The sequence below is a fragment of the Pyrus communis genome, chromosome 4, assembly GCF_963583255.1.
Source record: "Pyrus communis chromosome 4, drPyrComm1.1, whole genome shotgun sequence".
Taxonomy (NCBI): domain Eukaryota; kingdom Viridiplantae; phylum Streptophyta; class Magnoliopsida; order Rosales; family Rosaceae; genus Pyrus; species Pyrus communis.
Genome location: NC_084806.1, coordinates 12,027,145 through 12,051,185, shown reverse-complemented (window position 1 = coordinate 12,051,185; position 24,041 = coordinate 12,027,145). Strand labels below are relative to the sequence as shown.

The 24,041-nt window shown below is 33.6% G+C and overlaps 1 protein-coding gene and 1 pseudogene across 1 annotated transcript; one reads left to right on the top strand and one right to left on the bottom strand.

The window, feature by feature from the left end:
• The first annotated feature begins 521 nt into the window (after positions 1 to 521).
• Positions 522 to 2,678, top strand: LOC137733015 (mavicyanin-like). The gene is made up of 2 exons (XM_068472241.1): positions 522 to 882; positions 2,182 to 2,678. Exons 1-2 carry the CDS (start codon positions 711 to 713, stop codon positions 2,556 to 2,558), a joined length of 549 nt encoding a protein of 182 aa, XP_068328342.1. The 5' UTR covers positions 522 to 710; the 3' UTR covers positions 2,559 to 2,678.
• A 1,568-nt stretch (positions 2,679 to 4,246) lies between these two features.
• Positions 4,247 to 22,296, bottom strand: LOC137732696 (chloride channel protein CLC-d-like; annotated as a pseudogene).
• Positions 22,297 to 24,041: the final 1,745 nt, after the last annotated feature.

Below are 24,041 nucleotides of genomic sequence, written 5' to 3'. Positions count from 1 at the left end.
AAATAGAAAGGAAAAGAAAAAAATCAAAACAAAGAGGGAATCGTTGTAATATTTAAGTTTCTTATGTTGTCTTGAGACAAAATTTACCGTCCAATTATGTCTGTATTCTTTAAACCCTGTGAACTCTAAATCTTTAGTATTAAATGGAATTTACCGACATTTAAAATTACATTCTTAAACATCCCGATTCGACGACAGTGCCCTTAATTGCAACCAACCCTTTTTTATTCGGAATTGGATTCTCTCCTAAGCAGGAGATCAGGATTCTCCTGATCCACTAACATGAGCCGTTGAATTTTAATCAAACGGTTACAAACATAAACCCCTCTAAAAATTATAATAATTGTAACCATTGTATTAAAATTCAATGATTCGTGTTAGTGGGTCAAGAAAATCCTGACCTCCTGCTCAGGAGAGGATCCAATTCCTTTTTATTGAGTCACAATCGTTTACTCCCCCATTCTTCTGACTTCAATTAAACCACAAGGGACAAACGAAGCACAGCAGCCCAGAAGCTTGACAAATAATTAATTATCCTTTTTAAGGTTTAACCTGCCACCCCATCCAAAAGCCTTATAAATACCAACGAGGGGAAGTCCCCCTTGAGTCTCTCACTGCATTCCATAATTCCATTCTGCAAAATCCAAAATTTACAAGCTTATTAGGATCTCAGAGTCTCAAAGTGTTCATATTTTCTAGCTAGCAGAGGCATGGCTTTGGTGGTCAGAGTCTTGGCTCTAGTGGTGGCGGTGATGGCTGTTTTGGAGATGTCCAGTGCAGCTGTGTACAAGGTCGGTGACTCTGCCGGGTGGACCACCATCGGCAATGTCGACTACAAACAATGGTCCGCCACTAAGACTTTCCAACTTGGTGATGTTATCAGTGAGTTGCTCTCTCCCAGTTTTCCCTTGGTTAATTTCTCCCTTCAGCATGAGTTGTCGTTTAAAAGATTTTCTGCTTTGTAGGTTTTAATTTTAAGATATCATTTCTGCACACTCATTCTTCATCTGTACCATATTTATTATTATTTTTCGGTAAACAACGAGGGATTCTTAATTTTTCTTTAATTTATATAATTCAAAAGCTAAAACTAAACAGGTGCATGCATGAAGAGAAAATGCGTATACAAAAATCATTTTTCTTAATTTTTCGTAAATCTCTTGTTAATGAATACTCATATTCTTAAGTGTCACCAAACATACAATAATGTTCAAACTTCTCTGGATCTTAGGCAAATAGTTATAAACAACATTTTGAAAAGGTGAATTTGGTGATTAATTCGAAAGGTTCTCCATGAATCATGATGACTATGGTGGCCATTCTTTGTTCAGAAAAGGTGAAAAGGGTAAGGGGGATGCATCTCTTTCTAACGCACGCGTGGTGTCTGATGCAGTAGATCTAACTTCAAACCACCCCCCACTACCTATATGTATCTTACATTCTACTTTATTATGATTTTGATTTTTTATCCTGTGTATTTTCATTAGATATTTAATTATTTGTCCACTATGGATGTTTGGTTTTAGAATTCATCTGTCAATCCGATCGATTGGGATGGTTTTATGAGAAGATGAAACGCTTTAATTATTGTCCACTATGGATGTTTGGCATTAGAATCCATCTGTCAATGTGATCGATTGGGATGGTTTTATGAAAGATGAAAGATGAAAGATGAAACGTTGGTTTGAGAAGTGCTTTTAAATGATTAAAAATACTTTTTGAGAAAATATTTTTGAATTCTATAAGTATTTGAAGTACTTCTTGTTATGTGCTTCTTGAAAAAAAAAACACTTCAAATTGAACTCGTAACGAAGACTTTAACATTATCGAGGAGCAATCCTCTGTTATTGTATGTTTTCATTGAAGAAAATTGAGGTTCCGCTATAAAACCAATTGACGGTATGGTAAGCAGCTCAACCTATTATAAGCCCTTGCAAGATTTTTCCTTTTACCGACGATGTGAGACTCTTTTACCTTGAAATCCTCCACATCATTGAGTCCCGTGTGTGTCTAATCATGTGCATTGGTTTTTTATTCCATATCGTCATTGCTGTTGCAAATTACCCATTAATTACAAAAATTAGTAAGAAGAAAAGTTTAGCTTCTTGATCCATGTCTATATCCCTGTCAAACTTATAAAACTTGTAATATGAATGTCTTGTTTTATGTGGGATCAATCAGAATTCGAATACAACTCTCAATTCCACAACGTGATTCGCGTCACGCACGCCATGTACCAGTCATGCAACGCGTCAGTGCCCTTGGACTCCTACGCCACTGGAAACGACTCGATCACAATCACCACCAAAGGCCACCACTTCTACATGTGCGGGGTCCCCGGTCACTGCCAGGCCGGCCAGAAGGTCGACATAAACGTCATTCGCCATCCTTTGTCGGCAGCTCCAAGCCCTTCCGCGTTGGCCTCTCCAATAGTTCCTGCTCCGCATGCACCAGTGCCAGGTCCAAGCTCGGCTGCTCCGTTACAATCTCTGGAGGGACATTTTGCTTTGCTGGGATTAACACTTGCGACACTCGCACTTGTTTCTGGTCTTGCTTAGTCACTCTAGTTTATTGGTTCTATAGTATGGGCAGTCATTTGCGTCTATTTACGGATTTTTTGAGGTGGGCTAGTAGAAATTTTCGTACCTGATATACGGACATTACATATACAGGTTACTCAACCTGCAAATAAATTTCTGATATCATCAAACTGTTTAAGATTTGCATAAACATTCATCGAATTTTTGGTAAGATCAATTATACAACTGGCTTTCTGTTGTATCAACTTTTTTCGGATGGTATATTAGTTCACGGTTATTTTTTTTTAACAATAAAAAGCTGTTAATAAACTTACCACATCACTCGGTAACTAAACGAGGTTACGTGGGTGAGTTCTTAAAGTGAGGTTAAAAATCCAAAAAAAAAATCCCGATTCAGGACCCAGCTCCGAGTCCAAGAATTCAAGTTTAGGTTCTGAGTCCTGAATCTAGGGTTCCAAGTCAGGGGTACCAATTCTCAAATCTCGACCTAATTTTTTTGGAACAAACGATATTATCTACACTAAAAAGAAGAGGGTGGACTTAACCTCACAATAGGCTAGCAATAATGTGGTTCAAATTCGCTTTTGACGAAAATCAAACCTAAGACCTCTCACTTACAACTTAACCGTAATACTAAGTGGCAAATCTCGACTAACTTGGATGGAAATAAGCTGTCGTGTCTACAAGGATGCATCACAAACACTAAAGGCTGAGAAATTCTTTTCACTAAAAGTCATCTGTAACAAAACTAATGTTGATGAATTTATCTCACTATATCGTTTTTTACGAAAACACTAAAATCAGTAGAAGTACAATGGGTCACATATTTCCCAGTTCCTGTGAATTCCTTTGTAACCCGTCATATATTCAGTGTCCCAGACTTAACCTCTATGTCTGCGTTGATCTGCCGTGAATTATCATCCAGATAAACATGTTACAAAATTCAGATGCGTGTGGTCCGTTTACCCCTCCGTTGCGAGGGGAAACAATTGATGAACTATAAAGTCCTAGATCCAAGGTAAACTTAGAGAGAGAATTAAGATTTTAGGTTCAAAGAATGGAGGAAGTAGTAAAAGAATCAAGTCTTCTAGGATGATCGGACCTTATTATCAGCCGGACACATGCTGTTAGACCAGAAGACTAGTGAGAAGTGGGCGCTCCATATCTCCATTCCGTCCAACCTTTCTCCTATCTTGATGCTGAGTTCTGCCATCAGAGAATTGTGAAGAGGATTAAAAAGTTGTCAATGGAAAAGGTAAAATGCACGTTCGGGCAAGAGATTTGTATTCACATCACAGGTGCTAAATTTGGTAAGTATTAGCAACAAAGTTGTTTAGAACGAGAACAAGCAACAAAGTATTGCACTAGAGAAAGGATCTTTCTGAGCTGTTTGAAACAAGCAAGAATAACACGTTTTGACATGTAAAGCTCAGAAATCACCCATATAAACGCTAAATATGAGACAGCCTCACTGCCAATCAAATGCATTCAGAAGACCATATGTAACAGTTACAACATGAACTGAAAAATGACCATCCTCGTTATAGTTTAATGAACATACAAACTCATCAGTAAGTTTACAATCCGGATGATTTGCCAACCGCATCCTAGAATTGGACGGAATATATCAAACTAAATCACTACAAATATGACTCAATCCAAGATAAAAACAGACAAAGCAACAAAAATCATATATTTAAAGGGCTAAGCACATTTGAGAAACAAGTATTCAGCTAGTCAGTGCATGAAGCACACTCCATCCATTGATAAGCAACCGTGGAAGTGTTTGGCTTACTTTCTATCCAATCTATGCGAAAGCAAGTGCTGTACGGTCAAAAGCTCTAGCAAAAGAGGCCGACAGTGAAATGGAAATATGTAGAAAACCGAATCATCTCACTGACATAAGCCTCAAGGAAAAGATGATTTGAACCAGAAAAATGTAATTCATGCATAATCCATGGCCTAAAATCTAAATATCGTAAGTGTGTAACCCCAGTATAGGATCAAACATATTCAATGTGACGTGTAGTCTCCCAAATTAACAAATTAAACAGCAAAACAAAAACTTCTTCGTTTATCTGGTCTGCAGAACACATATTTCTCAAGCATATACATCTATGTATCATTGTATTCTAGGTGCCAAACAAAAACCTAGGACTTGAAGAAGTCATTTGGAGCTCAATCAGTTCACTTTCTGGAAGGCATAATAGATGTGTGAGAAATTTGAATCTCACAAACTTGATCACTCGTATAGAGCTTCTCCCTTGGATGTACACTGGTGTCTTTCTAATAAAAATTGGTAGCACCCAGACATCAAAAAAGTAGAAAAAGAAAGGCGACATTGGCAACATGATCACTTTATACATCGCATCCAAACTAAGACCATACAAGCCTGGCCTATCAAAATGAGGATTGACAAATGCACACATCTAACTGTTTTGATAGATTTGACATGAGTAAAGCATCATAGAGACCTTACACTAGTTGATTGGAGCTCCATCGATGCTGAATCCTCATTCTCCTGCAAGAAAAGCATCAGAAATCAATAATTGCGGTCTAGTATCGGTACAATGCATTAAGAGGATGGATGACAATACCTCGAGTAATAAATCCTTCCTGGTAATCAAGCCAATCACACGAGATGGACGAGGAACAACAAATATATGTCTTAAACCTAGTTGACGGAAAAGATTATATACCTGCATCATCATCAAGAACAATATAAACTTGATAAAGTTAGAATAACATTCCATGCAAGAAAAGTGTTGAAAGAATGGCAAAGAAACTCTCGCCTTTGTCAAAGACATATCTTCAGGGACAATGTAAGGAGATGGGTTCAAAAAGGGTGCAAGATCTATGTACATTTCCAAGTCATCTGAACTCAGATGTATATCACTTATCAATAAGCCTTTACTGGAAGCAGGTTTTACGAATTCACTGATAGTGTGCCTGGAATACAAAGGAACTGTCAAACATCTTATAGTAAAAGGGAAGGGCAAGACTACAAACCAACTCCAAGCTTCTACTTGCCTGATAGACCTGGCTCCTCTTGGATCACAGGGTAGAGGACTATGCTGGAAATCCACTTTGGACTGCAGAAGTACCAACAAGTGACTGCATCACAATCCAAATACTCATGTTAATGTTTTCAAACACTTACATTCTTTGCTTAAAACAAAGAAATCATGTTTAAATGTACAAATTAGTTATATCACCTGCGAAGCATTAGTCCAATTACAAGTGTTTCTCCACTTCTTGCATGATCAATCACCTGGAAGGAATATAACATGCAACACACACTTATATATCAAGCAAAAGAGAGAGAGAGAGAGAGAGGTTAACAGAAGAAAAAACAAAAGTGACACATACAGGGAAGCCATTATGATTGTTGCTCCGCAAAATAGAAACCAAATCTGCAACCTTAACAACACGAGGGAAGGAAATCACCTACACAGAAAGAAAATTGAGCAGTCAGCGTAGTACTAAAATGAATAAAAGTAAAAGAACAAAGAAGTTGGTGCATTGTGAAATCACTGAAGCACAGGGCACTAGAACCATGTATAATCAAAATGGAAAGTGCAATCCCTGCCAAAAAAAGGCGTTTGATATCAGAAATAGTGCGGTTTGATGTTATTGGGGAATGGGCATCCCCTTTCAAGTAATAATAGAAGGTCTCTTTCAACTTTTTTCTTTTCTGCCTTCGTTTGGATGTTTCCTCTTTTGGGTGAGAAGTGAGAACTGAACAAAAGGTTCCCTAACTTCCAATTCAGTCACCAATTGTGATATGAAGCATAGCCCTTTTTTCCAAAGGATCCTGACAAACCAATTTGGACATAACCTTTGGAGTTTAAGGAGGCTCATACTTGAGATAGGCATCTTGGAAATTACATGGATCAGGGTATGGAAGTTCTGGACAAGTGAACATCTCTAGACACATTTGAGCATATGAGTCGATACTAATGTTTACATATAAGGGGTCAGTCGTGCAAAATATCTAATGTCCATGTCAGCATCAAACACATGCCCTTGACTACAATAATTATTAAGAGAGGTGAAGATAATAGTGACATTGACCCTTTTTCCAGAGGCCTCCTTTGCAGTCATCTTCCTCATTTGGTACTTGGGTCTTGATTCCAGTAATGGAATGCTCTTTAATCGCGCCTGTTCTTCGTACAGGCCTTCGTTGAAAGCATCACCAACAGCCTGCAAAGGTAAAAGGTGTAAGGATTTCTCCACCGCATCTATTGTTATTGTAAAAGCTTCAGAAGCGTACCTTTGAAATAAGAAGAACAAGCACGATAAGAGGCAAAAGTTTCAAATTATTTGTTATTTCAACCATAATGACACAAAGAGACACTGTCATCCGCATTGAACCTCCAAGAAAAGAAGCTGCTCCCAGTAATGCATATCTGGAGAACCAGTAAGCATGAGAGGAAAGTTCATGAATACATTACATGCATTGAAAAAAATAAAAAACATTTAGTTCTAATCCTCAGTTAATAAATATAAACGAGACTAACGTTCCCTCTTCGATGCTGAGCTTCTTGTAAAAGTTAACCACAAACATGCCCACAAGACGCCCATATGTAGATCCTATCATTATCCCAGGAACAAATTGACCAGCTGGAACGGCAGTACCAAATGTCACAACTGCTAATGAATAAAACATCAACTGGAATGCATTAGGAAAGAAAAGTTACACAAATAATCCACAAGGGACTAACGAGGAAAAGAAAAACTAACTTCTTTCTGAGAACATTCATAGTCAAATTACATTTTTATTGAAAAGAATCAATGTTGGCCAAGCCCTTAAATTCCAAGCCCCTTATTTTAGAGATTAGATTCATTTTCCAAGAGCATATATACTTTCTTTTGTATGTTAGCTTTTGTCCCTTGAGATCTTTCTTAGGGGAAGGCAAGCTCTGCTGCCAAGACCTTAAAACATTCTATATATTATTTTTATACTGCCAGTGGGAGTCTCTGTGCATGCGCTAAAATTACATACAAAATAGAGGAGCCTTGCCAACTAACTTCTAAAGACTAAATACAATGCTTTGAGACACAGAGAGAGAGAGAGAGAGGGAGTGAGAGAGAGAGACAGGTATGTTAGTGTCTGAGCAGTATATGTGCACAAAAAGCAAGCGTTGAGCAAAGTAAACAAATGCAATACCAAGAAAGTCAATAAACTTTGGGCGCTGTACTCGTGAAATGTTTTTGCACTAAACAAATTCCTAATTGCATCATCCTGCAATCATAAGAAGAAAAAAAAAGGAATTCGTAATAAGACCAGCGAGGCAACCAGCAAACTAATATGTAAAGGATGAAGCAAATGATTTCAGAAAATCTAAAAACCTGAGTATTGAAGAAAATAGTTGCAAGATCATTGTACTCCTTGTCCTTACTGCAATAAAACTGGACATAGCGTAGATTAGGTATGAATATTCTGAAGCTGCTTCAGAATTCTCAGAATTAAGTGTATAGAGTTATAGACCCAATGTATATACTTCACACCCACATGAAGCTGAATCTTAGTAATGAAAGTGTAACTTATGACTTAAGGTCAAATATGAGACTTTAACTTGAAGTTTAAAAAATAACTGTTGAGCTTTCCCAATATCTATCTGTGCTATTTTTTTGTTTCTTAACCATGAAACCCTTGTAGCTTCCAAATGTATTGAGAAACTCCAGATATTTTCCAGTTAACCTACAAATTTCATAGAGATGTGCATGGTATACTAGTTAACCTTTCCTTTTAACTAAATAGTAGACATCTGCACCTTCAGGTATAGGTTGGCCGTTCAATTTCCATATCATGATATGACTATGAGGGGAAAATAAAAATTAAGGATTACTCAATTCATGCTAAATATAACCAAAATACCGCATAAAAAACTGAAATTGAATGGCAAGAAGAAAGAGAAAACCCATAGACGATTTCAGAATAACCGAGAAAGTAATTATCAGTTGACATCTTACATTTACATAATTCCCATACGTTCCCGGAGGCCTTGGGCGTTCAATACCAGAATCTGCATCTGCTTCAGGGCATGGACTGCATTTTCTTAAAAGTGGTAGACCAAAGGAAATAATTGATGTTATCAGCGAGATGAGGCACGCTTCAATTATCTGCATTTTAGTGTTTGGTGTGAAGGGGAAAGAAGGGAGTTGAAGTCAATTGTGGAATTACAAGGCACTATCAAAAAAATATACACATTACGGACTACAGTAAAATACCCACCTTTACTCGATTCCCATTCTTGTGTAAATAATTTCGGCGCCAGTACGCAATATAAAATGTAAGCTGGTTAAATAAGGCTCCTGAAAAAAGAAAATGAAATCAAAATAAAGTGAAATACTACGAGGAAAGAAAAACACAGAAGAAGCATGTATACATACATAGCTTAGACAATGAACACCATACCCAGTAAACCACCAATGACCCCAATAACTGCCATCGGCTAGAACTCCTCAAAAGAGTAGTCCTCTTGACCACTGAATGACATCAGTTAGGAAGTTAGAAAAGGATCAAAACTAAGGAAAAATATAGAACTAAAGAGATTTTAAGATATTTTTCTTGAAAAACAAGATTTGATCTTAACTCTGATAAGTCCCATATTATGAAGCCACCTGAGCCAAAATGTCCACGCTTTCCACTCTTACACCATCCCATTGCAGTACGCACCACGACAGCCACGACAGCAGAAGTGAAAAAATACACGCCACATAAGTTGACTCTTCCACCTTTAGAAAGGGGGGAAAACATAAAGGTTAATAAAATCCCTAAAAAAGAGGAAAGGAACTGAGTTTTTAATACTTAGGAGTTTTAACTTTTAACTCCACAAATACTGACATGTATAATTATAATTCTATGTCTGAATCTACAAGAGATGTGCACATAGAGCTGCACAGGTGAAGAACTAACTATAATAAAAAGGCATATTGAGACAATAACTGCATGATCAAGAATGATATTACGACCTGGCTTGGTAGTGATTCTGAAAAAAATTGCTATAAAAAAAAACTGGGAGCTGTTTTTGTGTTTGGTAAACACTCAGCTTCAGCTTTTTTTCACAGTTTTGGATGAAAAAAAGCCAAAAACAAGAAGCTGCAAAACCTAGCTTTGAAAAACCGGTTTTTTTTCACATCTGTTTTACATAAAAGTTTACCAAACACTCTAATACTGTTTTTTTTTTTCTTTTTCAAAAGCACTTTCACAAAAAAGTTTACCAAACACTCTGCTGTTTTATTTCACAGCTGCTTATTCTCACAGCACAGCAGAAACAGCTTTTTTTCAAAGCACAGCAATACCAAACCAGCCCTACATTACCACGATGTAACTTCTTCCAATGCAAATAGAACACCACCAACGGGAGCTCTAAAAGCAGCAGACACTCCAGCTGCACACCCACAGGTTACCTTTTCAATCACATAAATGCAAAATGAGTACAATTTTGAGGTTCAGCATAGCTATTTTTAAATAGAAGAAAGACCAGATTTGGCCATATCCAAGAACATAGGAGGATGATAAAAGCAGTGCTTGGATAATTTTTTATTTTATTTTACTTGGATAAAAATAACCAGACATCCACTACATAGAGGATTCTGCTCTGTTATAGTCTGCACGCTACATTTTCTTTCAAAAAAACAGAACGCCATATATGAACTGGATTTGTGATATCAGTAGGGAATCTAGGGATAAACAAGAACAGCAGTACAACTACAACAAACTCGTAAACTTGATGACTAGCATATGTTAGTAGTGAAGAGAAAATTGCTCAAAGGAGAGTACTATAAATATGATTAAAATTGCAAAACAATTTGACAACTACCAAATATAGACTACAAAAATGAACGAAGGTAAGGTATAAAGTCCAGTTGTACACAGGTCAAATCTTCAAAGTTCAGACAAAAACAAGAAAGACATAAATCTCTCACCAAATCCCGACGATCCCGGTCACTATTAAAAATTTGTAGCCACCTGGAGCTTAGATGGTATTTCGTAGATCCGCCCTGTATTAAGATATGACCAAAATAATCTTCAAAAACAGCAAGCAACTAACATACAATAGAAAGATATTTGATATGAACATAAAAATATAAGTTTTATTGGTACTTACGCCTGATCATTAGGATATACTTTAAAAATGATACGAAAATAATAGTAACAAGAATGTGCAAACAATTGCCTGCACACTCCAGAAGCTGAAAGAAAGAGAACAAAAACTTTAAGACACAATATGTTATTTTGTGGCCTAGATTATATAATTAGAGGCTTGAAAAAGGACAGTAAGTGCTTACTTGTCCAAGCAAAGAAGCAATACAAGCACCAGTATGAACAAGAGGACCCTCTTTGCCTAAAGCTAGACCACCTCCCACGGAGCCGATGCTCCCAAATATCTGTGCAATTGGCAGAAGAAAACTATAATGCAAAGTACATTGTTTAAATCTCAACAAACAACTTAGAACACCAGAGCAGGTCACCATACCCGTCCAACCAAGGTTCTGAAAAGAAGTACACCGTGTATATCGACCCCTGCACAGTTGAATAACAATCAGTGGGCACTTCGTTGATAAAATTAGCAATACTCAACAGGAAAAAAAAAAAAAATATCAGTCCACCTTACCATTCAAATATCCCTTGATTTCTGGAATACCGGACCCGGCTGCAGCGGGTGCAAATTGTGTAACAATATATACAGACGAAAAAACCAAAACTAAGTTGATAAATATGTATACTACAAAACCAGCCACATGATTTTTGGATTATTGCAAATGTCAATGCAAACTTCCAGCCTGCAAAATTCTCGACCGCAATATTAATGAAAACAGCCGCTAATCCAGTCCCTGAAGGCAATCAAAACCAAAGAACTAAGAAAATAAAACACCAAATGAAAATGTTAATACTGAACTCTACTAAAATTTGTATCTTTTGAAGTGACAGTAGAAAAGCTACACATTCAGTGCAAAAGCCGAAAAGTGCTTACCGATACCGATCAAGTCCTTATATTTTCAAAATTAGTGATCAAGTTTGTTATTTAATAGGATCTCTTTTACGTGCTGATAATGAGTCTCCAAAATTTGCCTAATTGTATGTTTATGATACATATAATGAAGTGCAAAATCGTTTAAAAGCTTTTGAATGTGAAGGAAATAATAATAAGCTTGATCAAAAAATAGGTTTAATTAAAATGTTTGATGTATCAAATGAATTAGTTAAACTTTTTTCGCACAACAAGGGATAAATATGAAACTGATGGACTCAATTCTTTGAAAATGAAATTGTTAGCTAGACAACCAAATAATAGCAAACAATATGACCAACCAACAAGTAATGAAATTGGTGGTTTAAATAGTCAGTGATATAGGCCTCTCTGATTCTAATAGAGATATTATTATAGAGTCCAAAAGTGAGGGATTAAAACGTGTTACAAAATTGAATCCAAAATTTATGCCTTTACAGTATCCTATTCTTTTTCCATATGGTGAAGATGGATATAGACTAGATTTGAAATGGAATGAAAATTATAAATGTGCAAAAGCTAAAAGATAAAGAGTACCCATGAGAGCTGTTATAGCTTATCAATTTCAAGAACGAGAACCATATTTAACTACGTTGCTAAAAGGTGGTAGACTTTTTCAACAATATTTGGTAGATTCTTATGCAACACTTGGGGAAGACATATTAGATTACATCAGGCTAAACCAAAAATAAAAAAATAAAAATTAAGAATTGAAGTTTACAAATGAATTTATGATGCAATCTCAAAGGGGTGATAATGATGCAAAAAATTGTATCACCTGCTTCATATACAAAAAGTCCTAGATATATGATTAATAATCATCAAGATGCAATGGCTATTTGTAGAGAATATAGACATCCTGATTTGTTCATAACATTTACATGTAATATTAAGTGGCAAAAAATTATAAGAGAATTTGAAAAAAAAAAAAAAAAAAAAAAGAATTCAAACCTGGAGATAGGCCTGATATAATTTCAAGAGTGTTTAAAATGAAACTTGATGACATGCTTCAATTTATAAAATCTAGACAACCTTTTGGAGAAATTGAAGCAAGTGAGTTTCACAAACTAAAACTCTTACTTATCTTAGTTTTACATTCTTTTTTTATTAAACTAACTTTGTTTGTTTGTTTGTTTTTTTTTTCTTTTTTATTTTATTTTATTTACAAACACACGATTGAATTTCAAAAAAGAGGTTTGCCGCATTCTCATAATGTTGATATGGTTGAAATCAAATTTCAAATGTTTTTTATCATCTGATATAGATAGTATTATTTCAGCTGAATTACCAAATAAAATTGCGAATCCGAAACTTTATAAAATTGTTAATCAATTTATAATTCATGGTTCATGTGGTCACATTAATCAAAAGTCTCCTTGCATGCGAAAAAATAAGTGCTCCAAAAACTTTCACAAACCGTATAAAAATGAGATAGTTTTTGAACCCCAATGGTTTTCCAATTTATAGACATCATGATGATAATACAAAATTTGTCATAAAAAATGGAATCAAAATTGATAACAGTTTTGTTGTTCCTTATAAGGCAGAATTACTTCTAAGATACAATGCTCATATAAATGTTGAATCATGTTGTCAATCTATGCTTATAAAATATTTGTTCAAATATGTTAATAAGGGTTCAAATAGAGTACAGTTACTTCTTAACAAGATTCAAATGATGAAATATTAGCATATCTGATAGGATTAAAAGCACACCACAAAGTAGCACACAAATGTCCTATTGATTTTCCTTATTAACACTAAGATTTGTCAATTGTAGCATATGAAAATAAGGGTCTTTCCCGCAAAAGATTGTTTTATCAAACTACTTAAAATGTCACAAAAACTGGGCTGCTGTCACTACTGATCAGCCACCAAAAAATAATTATTAGACCGACTTACACTTATCTAAAGTCTACGAAATTTTATATACAGATACTACACACATAGAGCTACACTCATACAAATTTTTGGGATTTTTGGAGTTGATTTGATATTTAAATTAAATCGAACAAAAACAAGACAGAGACAGATTTTTAAGTAGTTCACAAATTAAGAAAAACGAGTTAGGGGAATTGCTATCCACCACCAAACAATCATGCAAACATGTTATGTTTCATTCAAATTCCTTTCATTTTTGGATGAAGATGCTCAAGTTGGCTCAATGTTAGAACTCAACCTATTACTCTTTTTTATATAGTATGTTAAGAGAATGGCGTTTTCAACTTAACTTAGTCCCTAACATGCAATCTAGAAGGGTGTGTTCATAGATTTAACAAGTAGAAATCATTAAGAACAAAAAAAGTTTGAGTCATCACAAGGCATCGTAAGTACTGGCGTTGTCTTACTTATCCTAGAAATTGGTTCACATGTTAATCGCAATTAACAAGTACTACTCTAGAACATATGTAGGTCCTCATTTGACAAGGGCAAGCACACACATATTCATAGCATTAGAATCGTAGATATGCTTACTAAGTATGCATCCATAGAAAACACATAAAAAATTCATCAATGAGACAAGTAGTGAACCAATTTTCATCCATTCGTAAAAGTAATTCAAACGAAATGTCATAACAAACTTGCAATCATATTAGGGGCTTCAAAACAGCCCCAACTACTAAAAATTAGTTACACATAATTCTCAAATTAAACCAAAAGAAAGACATGAGTTTGAGAAGATAAAACCGAGAGAAGAGAATGCCAAGATTTCCTCCTTCCTTTCCTTCCTTCCCCAACGCAGCAGCCTTGCCTTTTTCCCTTGCTTTGCTTCTTTTTTTTCTCTATCTTTTTTCCACACTTTTTCTCCCTTTTTGTTGCTGCAACCTGTAGGTCTTTTCTTCTTTTCTGCTGCCACAGTTTTTTCTCTATAACTCACCCCACTAACAGCCATTTAGTGATGACAATAAGTGGGAGGAAATGCTAAAACAATTGTAACTTTTTGGGCAGCCTTTATGCCCATTACTCTCACTTAATTTTTCATTTCCTCCGATATTTGAATAAGTGTTAGCTGGCTTGTTCTTGGCTGCATCAGTTTTGGCTGTTAGTTTTATGGGATTTATTGATTTCAATGCTTTCTTGTCAGTTACAAACTGCTCAGCCTCTTGGGAACCTTTCAGTGTTAGAACGACCATAACTTTTTCTAGAAAAATGATATTAACAATCCGCGAAATGCTCCAGAAAATAGACATCCGTAGCTTTCCAAGCATATAAGGTTCATTCTCTAATTCATTCTGAGCTGTCCGCAACTTGCTTCCAAAGTCAGCTGACCTGCACAGGCTGTTTTGACGAATTTGTTACTTAAAATTCCACTTGTGTTATTTTTCTTTTCTTTACTTGACAAATCCTACAAAACACAAAAACAAAGTAAATAACTCAAAAATATAAGGAACTAACTAAGAAAAGACAAGTGAATTTGATATAAAATATATATAAATATGAGCTTATCAATATCTCAATTGTAGATACATATCACCTTATGAAGCGGTTTGGAGATTGTTTCAATATTCAATACATCATAGAGAACCTTTTGTAGAACGGTTACTAGTGCATTTACCATTACAACAAAATATTGTTTCTAGTAATGACCAACCACTGAAATCAATTATTAGTCAAAAAGCTTTTGAACATACAATGTTAACAAGTTGGTTTGAAACAAATAAAATTTATAATGAAGCGCGTTTGCTAACTTATGCAGAGATGCCTAAAATTTGGAAACCAAGGCAACAAAAATGATCAATCGGCAGAATAGCATATGTACATCCTGCATCAGGTGAGTTATACGATTTAAGAATGCTTTTAAATTTGACAAAAGGTGCATTAAATTTTGATGATATCAAAATTGTTAATGGTGCTCTCCGTTCTTTCTATCAAGTTGCACGTAAATCATTAGGGTTATTAGGCGATGATAAAGAATGGTTAGAAGCTTTGTCAAGTTCTGTACATATAGCATCTTATGGTCAGTTAAGGCAATTGTTTGTTACAATACTTTTATTTTGTGATATAGCAAGTCCTCAAATTCTTTTTGATACTCATTAGAAAAACATGTATGATGATATTTTATACAAATTGCGGACAACAAAGGAATTCCTGATATGATTGTGCCAGAAGATGAACTAAACAATTATGTCCTATTTAAGCTTAGAGTTACTTTTGAATAATGCATCTACCTCTTTAAAGAAATATTATTTGTTAATGCCTGATGAAAGAAAAATGTTAGAAATAAAAAACAAACTCTTGAGAGAAGAGTTAAATTACAATTGTGAAGAATTGTCCAAAAAACATGAAATCTTAAAATCACAACTTAATAAAGATAAAAAAAATGTGTATGATTGTGTTATAGATACTGTAAATAAAATAAATAAATAAATAAAAGGATTATTTTTTGTATATGGTCATGGAGAAACTAGAAAAACTTTTTTTTATGGGATACAATTATTAGTAAACTTAGATATGAAGGCAAAATTGTTTTGGCTGTAGCTTCATCAGGAATAGCATCATTGTTATTACCAAGTGGTCAAATAGTTCATTCGAGATTTAAAATTTCATTGGTTATTACTGATACCTCAATTTGTCCGATAAAAAAGAAAACTCATCTTGCTGGATTAATTGAAAAAACTGATTTAATTATATGGGATAAGGCACCTATGAATCATAAATATTGTTTTGAGCATTGGACAAATCACTTTGTGACATTTTGTCTCATTTACATACTCCAAGTAATAAAGTTCCATTTGACGGTAAACCTCTTTTATTAGGTGATGACTTTTCACAAATATTACCTGTTATTCCTAAAGCAACCAAAGAAGATATAATAAATGCTACTTTAAATAGCTCTTATTTATGGTCACATGTTAAAAAAATTCATTTAAGCGAAAATATGAGGTTATCAAGAAATGATTTGAGCATTGATGAAAAAAAGAAAATCAAAGATTTTGCAGATTGGATTTTACAAGTTGGTGATGGATAAATTCATGATAGGGATGATCTAAATGATTAAAATGATATAGACACATCTTTAATTCAAATACCTGAAGATTTAATAATTCATTCTTCTAGAAATCCAATTGCTTCAATTTTTCTTGCAACTTACCTTGCTTTTGAAAATTCTTTTGACAATTTTGTATATTTGAGAGAACGAGCTATTGTCACACCTTGAAACACAACTAACAAATGTGAATAATTATATAATTAATTTGCTACTTGGAGAACAACATTTGTTTTTAAGTTATGATTCTTTGTGTTCTTCAAATGGAAATATTGAAAATCTTAAAACAATGTATCATACAAAGTTTTTAAATAAACTTGACTTCAATGGTTTGCCTACATATAACCTCATTTTAAAAATAGGAATGCCAATTATGTTATTACGAAATTTGAATCAATCTTTTGGTTTGTGTAATGGAATTAGATTAGTTGTTACACAATTATTCAAAAGAATTATTGAAGTTAAAATACTTGCTGGAACCAATATTGGTCAAAAAGTTTTCAATCACTCTTGCAGCAACTGAAAATAAATGACCTTTTATTTTTAAAAGATGTCAATTTCCAGTGAAACCATGTTACGTAATGGCACTTAATAAAAGCCAAAGACAATCTTTGAAGCAAGTTGGGTTATATCTTCCTGAACTAGTTTTTACTCATGGTCAATTGTATGTTGCGTTATCTAGAGTCACATCAAGACAAGGTCTAAAAATTTTGCTAGGAAACGGAGAAAAGAATTTAAATAACTATACTACAAACATAGTATTCAAAGATGTGCTACAAAATTTAAAATCAAGTGCTTAGCTTTATCAATGCATTATGCATATATGAAATACAAAGGGAAGTGTTATTAGCACTCCAAAAATCTCATTTTATACTCCTCACAAGTGTATTTTTCTTTCCAAATATAGAAAACTTAGAGTGTAGAATAAGATTTTTGAAGTGCTAATAACAATTCCCAATACAAATGAAATTGTCTATTTCTGCTTTTGTGAATTTTTACATTCATTACATACAATTGAAAACAAACTTTGCTAAATTGGTTATTTTTGAACAAGAAAGTATATTGAATTGTTCGACATTTTTCTTCGCATGTACATATAAATTTAAATTATACAGTCCTCTAATTCTTTCATTATATTATTTTGTACAAAATGTCACATCTTGACCCGAGCGGGACCACTTTCCTATCTCGATTCCACCGTAGCACAATATTGTTCGCTTTAGGTCCCGACCAAGCCCTCACGGTTTTATTTCTAGGAACTCACACGAAAACTTTCCAATGGGTCACTCATCGGAGGATTGCTCTCGCGCGCTACTCGCTTAACTTCGGAGTTTCGACGGAACCCGAAGCCAATGAGCTTCCAAAATGCCTCGTTGCTATAGGGAGGGGATATGTACGTATAAGGTTTATGGGATACACTCCCCTAGACGATGTGGGATGTTACAAAATATTTCCCAACTCATCATTCTATAAAATTGTCCAATTTGTTGTTGTCAAACATTACGGTTAATTTCAATTAGTATGATCACTTCTTTTACAAAATCTGAATTTTATTTTATTTGTCAATGTTTATACCTTACTTACAAATACATATATAAAAGTGAACTTTAACGAAAAGTTCCCGGTACTGTTCACTTTAATGAAAAACCACATTTTTACACTAAAAGATCAATCCTTATACTATTCACTTTACCCTTTATTTTGTCCCTATCGTTAAAACTCAAAGTTTTCAAACCATTTTCATTAGTTTTCCTTATATAAAATTCTATATATAGAATTTGGGTAATACTGGTAACAATATTGACTACATTTTTAATTCTATATACACAGTGAGCAGCATGCTACTCATGGATGGAAAACATGATATATCATTTAGTTCATGTAGAAAAGAAAGGTTAGTATCATCACAATTCATTTCTTTGTTTAGTTCAAATAAAACTCCATAACCTCTACTCTAATTGGATTATTTTTTTACACCAGGTGAAATTAACGGTATACTTTTGTATACACAATTATCTTACAAGATTGAATTACTTAAGTTTGGATAAATACTATACTCATACAAAGTGCTATATAATGAAGTCAAATATTATATCTTACTCCTTATTTCTTAAATATGATTTTCTTAGTATTCAACTACAACTTTAAGATAATATTGTTGGTTCCAAAAAAAAAAAAAAAAAAAAGAAAAAGATGCTTGTTGATTTTAATAATTCTAATCACAGATTCGGTTTCAACTTCGTCTTCATTACAAAAATATTTATCAATGTATATACTTACAACGATTTAGATATATTATATAGCTCCTTAAATACTTAATTCCCAAACTCTATTTCTAGCAATTAGACCAATGTCAAGGTATCACTGTTTTCCCTCCTGCAATATTACACTTGAACAATTCGTATACAAATTTTTTTGAAATTTTTTATCTTTAATGCAGGAACTACAACAACGGTAGCAATTGCAGTGATTGTTGATGTATGAAAAAGAGCGAGGTTATATTGAACTCAAACCCACTAAGCAATTCATTCTCTTTTGTTTTATCTTTTGTTTGTCAAGACTACAAAATTTTCAAAATTTCTAACCAAAATGGATATAATTTTGCTGATTTGGTTGACCCTTAATTTGTTTTGTGCATTAGTTACCAACAGATTGAATTTTTTTGTTCCTGAATTTTATGGCCAACCAAACACAAACTATGTTCATTTAATAACAATCAAATGGATCCTGATGATTGATTACTTCTGACTATTTTTTACTTTGAGTAATATTGTAGCTATTTGATATTGTTGGAAATCTTTTGGATAAAATGAATACAAGCTTTTATGGAGAAGACGAACTCATTAGTCTCATTGAAATGTAAGCTTTGGATGGTGAATTTTAAGATTTTACAAATTAATTTTTTGTAATAAAAGTCACTGAGCATTATTAGTTTGTTCTGATAATTTAATGATATCATGCTTTGTAGATTATATATTGAGCAAGGTCCATCAAGCACTTTATTTTTTGACTTACATGATGAGATCGACTAAGCAAAATACAAAATTAAACAAACCAACATGTTTACTGTGGATAAGTCTCAACAGGTGAGGCTTTTCAAATGATGCCATTGTCTAAATAGTTATCCTTCTTATCACAGACCAAACCATTGGAATAACAACATCACATATAACATTCTTTCAAAGGGTAATTTGCAGTTCTTATCAAGTACTTCTCCACCGGTTTAATCAGACGACTGCCACCACCAGTTTATCCAAATTTGATCAATAGTGCCACACCACCAATAGGTAACCAATTTATCCTACTCTGCATTTCATATTCTTGCTGTGTTCTGTTTGAATGCTCAGAAAGTATGAGGGTAGCAATAAGTATTTAACTTTGAGTGTCTCTCACTTTCTCATCTCACAGATCATTTCTTTCTCTTCCATATATCCCGCTCTCTCCATCTTTCAATTCTTTCGCTCAATCTGTGTCCATTGATTTTCAAGGTGATTCCAACCATATATTGACATATTACATGCCTTTATTTTTTCTCTTAATTTATCAAGAATTTATTTGCATATATGTAGTGTAGACAATTTTAACCAATGAGTATTTATCTTTAATTGGAATTGATCTTTATCTTACTTATGGCATATACAATGAGAATATGATGTGTGTCTACTTTTTTTCCTTTTCTTTTGTCGTTATTTTTCATACATTTGTGTTGATATACAAAGCAATGTGATTGCTGACTTTGTGTCTGTAATTTTTATGTAAATTTTTTTTTTTAATATTTGAGAAGTGGATATAAAGACATGGATTTTGTTTTATCTAGTTTATATTAACTCAAAGAAAAATGTGGCTCTAGGGAGCAGTTAATGATCCACAGGGCATCAAGGTATCTTACTCAACCGTATATTACACGTGTGTAGGAAAGCAATGTGATCACTAACTTTGGTTCCCGCTAAATGAATCAAATAACACAAGACTAGAACCAATGGTTTCTAAAAAAGGTTCTTGAATATTTTCATTTATGCTTTTTCGGTTCTTTGAGTAGAATTCCTATAATCCAAAATCAACTATTGAACTACTCTTTTTCTACATTGTATTTGCAAATCAATACTTGGGCTAATAATTGAGGATTCTTTTTTGTTGAAAAATGTAATTTGGTTTTGTAGGTGAAGATTTTCAGCAAGAAAATTACTTCACAAATTTGATTCAGGTAAGAATACTTACACTTATTCGTGTCTGTGTTTTTCCCTTCTTTTAAGAAATTACATTTTCTTTCACAACTTCAACCAAAACCATTCAGCAAACAAACATATTCATGAAGTGAGTTAATGGTTGAAATACCAATTTCAGGCATCGATAGTTCAACTCTATATCAACATTTTTTGGATTGCATATGTTATTTTTTCGAGTTGATAGTAATGAAAATTTTGTTTAGTTTCACATGTACTTATCTATCACTAGTCAATAATTTCTTTAGTGCCCTACATATTTTGGCTTATTAGACTGGCCTTCATTTGATCTTGTAGTTTTAATTATCAATTCAATTCCTCCATTGCTAACATTACTGTCTCCATTAACCGTTTTTCATTGAATATCATGTGCATCAACCATATATATTATTACTACAATTGTATGTGGCCTCGACGTTACAAGGTCTTGAAATTATCTTTTTCATTCTCTGTTTAGGTTTTTGACAGATTATATGAGATTTTATTGCTGTTAGTTTGATGAAGTGCTCGATTCAAGACCATATATTTTTTCAATTTCTACCATTTGGTTTCTTTCTGTCAACTTTTAACTCTGTCCGATACTCATACACAACCAATTGGTTGCAAATTTGTCTGCTTCCTGTTCTACCATTTTTCGCCTTTATCACTACTACAAAATTATCTATAACTGGCGGTTCAAAAACAAACAAAAAAAACATATATTACTGTCGGATTTTAAGCAAAATCCGACAGAAAATGGATGTAGTGGCAGATATAATAAGCGATAGAATTGCCAGCGTCAGAAAATAAATTTTCCGACAGAAAATACTATAAAACCGACAAAAATTGTGTCGGATCGATATAACCGACAGAAAATATATTAATAATAAATAAATAATAGCATTTCTGTCGGATAAAACCGATAGAAAATATATTACTAATAAAAAAAAATATAAACCAGTTTCTGCATTTTCCATATCCTTCCATATTCACTGCTTTCACTGCATTTTCAACCTGTTTGACAACATGTTTCAAATCCTTCCATATTCACTGCATTCGCTGCACTTTCTGCATTTTCCATATTCAACCTATTTCAAATCATTGAGAACATGTTTGAACCTCTCTGATGACATGTTGGATATAAACCACTTTCTGCATTTTCAACCTTTCTGATGACAACATGTTTGAACTCATGTTTGCTTCTTACAGTTATCTTAAATAAATGTGCTTGAAAAATTTGTATGGACATATATCTTAAACAACATCCATTATTGTTTGCTTCTTACAGTTATCTTAAATAAATGTGCTTGAACTCATGTCTAGCACATGCATATACCTTGAGCAACAATTTTCCTCTGCTTCCTCCTATACTTCGTGACCTCGCTGGCCGTATTTGAGGTGTCTCGAGCAGCATCAACACCATAATGATGTGCTAATCGTTCTGAGCAACCACATCCGCTCGTAGCACCACCACCAACAGCATCCAACCCACTGAAACAAACAACACAAAATTATTCAAGTTTAAATTCGTACCCACAGTTCCCCATATAAGAGACATAGAGAGAGAGAGAGAGAGATAAAGGGAGGGAGGGGGAGAGAGAGAGAGAGAGAGAGAGCGAGAGCAAGAGTGTTACCTTCTGAACTTTGGTTGCAAGTGTTGAACTGGAAGTAAATGAGGAGAGAAGAAGGAGAAGGAAATGAGGAGAAGAGAAAAGGGGGAAGGGGAAAAGGCACCGGTGCAAGGAGGGGGTTATATTTTGGAAAATTGCATTATTGTCGGTTAAAACCGACAGAAACATTTTCATTACTGGTGGTTTTAACCAACAGCCAAAAAAAAGGCGGCAAAAATCCCGCCAACATTCCCTCCCAAAATTTTAATTCTCCCCACCCCCAATTTTGAAATCCCCCCCCTACGATTTTAAAAAATTAACACCCCCCCCCCCCCAACAAAAAAAATTTTGTTACGATTTTAAAAAATAAAATACTAATTGTTTGGTTTAATGAATAAATAAATAATATGTATTTGAATAGAATACATTTTTTAAAATTAAATAAATAATTGTTTGGTTTAATAGATAATAATCCATGTAAAATATGCAATAAAGAAACAAAAAGATAATTGTATAATGAAAATGTCATCACACAAACTAAAAATTGTCTAATCAACACTGGAAAAACATAAATAAAAATTTAGCACAAATTACTTTTCCCACTTAAAAATTTAGGCAAATTTAACGGAGATATGCATTCTACAAAATTAGTTTCAATGATCGAACCATCAAACTTGTTTGTAGATACTACAAGATCGCATACGTAAAAAATTGTAAAAAACAAACATTCAGAGATTACATAACGGAACAAAAGTTTTCGACGGTTATAAACGAAAAATCACAATTTAACGGTTATTTTAGCTCCAATTTTAGTGGTTTTTTTATAGTTACACACCTCGACCCTATAAGAATGCAATGAATAAATTTGGTCTTCAATTTAAAATATTTACACTAGTGGATACCACAAAATCTTATTTTATACTTAATGGAAGTATAACATTAACTCGTAAGTGTTTATTTAATTTACTATTTTGACGCGATACACATTCTACGAAACTTTTTTCAATGATCTAACCGTCAAACTTGTTTGTACACACTCTGAGATCGCATATGTGAAAAATCACAAAAAACAAACATTCAAAGATTATGTAATGGAACAAAAGTTTTCGACGGTTATAAACGAAAAATCACAATTTAACGGTTATTTTAGTTCCGATTTTAATGATTTTTTACAACTACACTCCTCGATCCTATAAGAATACAATGAATAAATTTGATCTTCAATTAAAAATATTTACACTAGTGGATACCACAAATCTTACTTTACACTTGATGGAAGTATAATATTAACGTGTTTGTTTAATCTACCCTTTTGACGTGATATGCATTCTACGAAAAAAAATTTCAACGATCCAACCGTAAAACTTATTTGTACACACTCTGAGATTTCATACGTAAAAAATTGTAAAAAAAAAAAAACATTTAAAGATTACGTAACGGAACAAAAGTTTTTTACGGTTATAAACGAAAAATCACAATTTAACAGTTATTTTAGCTCCGATTTTAATGATTTTTTACAGATACACTCCTCGACACTATAAGAATGCAATGAATAAATTTGATCTTCAATTTAAAATATTTACACTAAGATTTTATACTTAATAAAAGTATAACATTAACTCTTAAGTGTTTATTTAATCTACTGTTTTGGCGCAATACACATTCTACGAAACTTTTTTCAA

Coding starts and splice junctions, on each gene's coding strand:
- LOC137733015 (XM_068472241.1), top strand. CDS start 711: ATGGCTTTGGTGGTCAGAGTCTTGGCTCTAGTGGTGGCGGTGATGGCT. Junction 883..2,181: donor CCAACTTGGTGATGTTATCA/GTGAGTTGCTCT, acceptor GGGATCAATCAG/AATTCGAATACAACTCTCAA.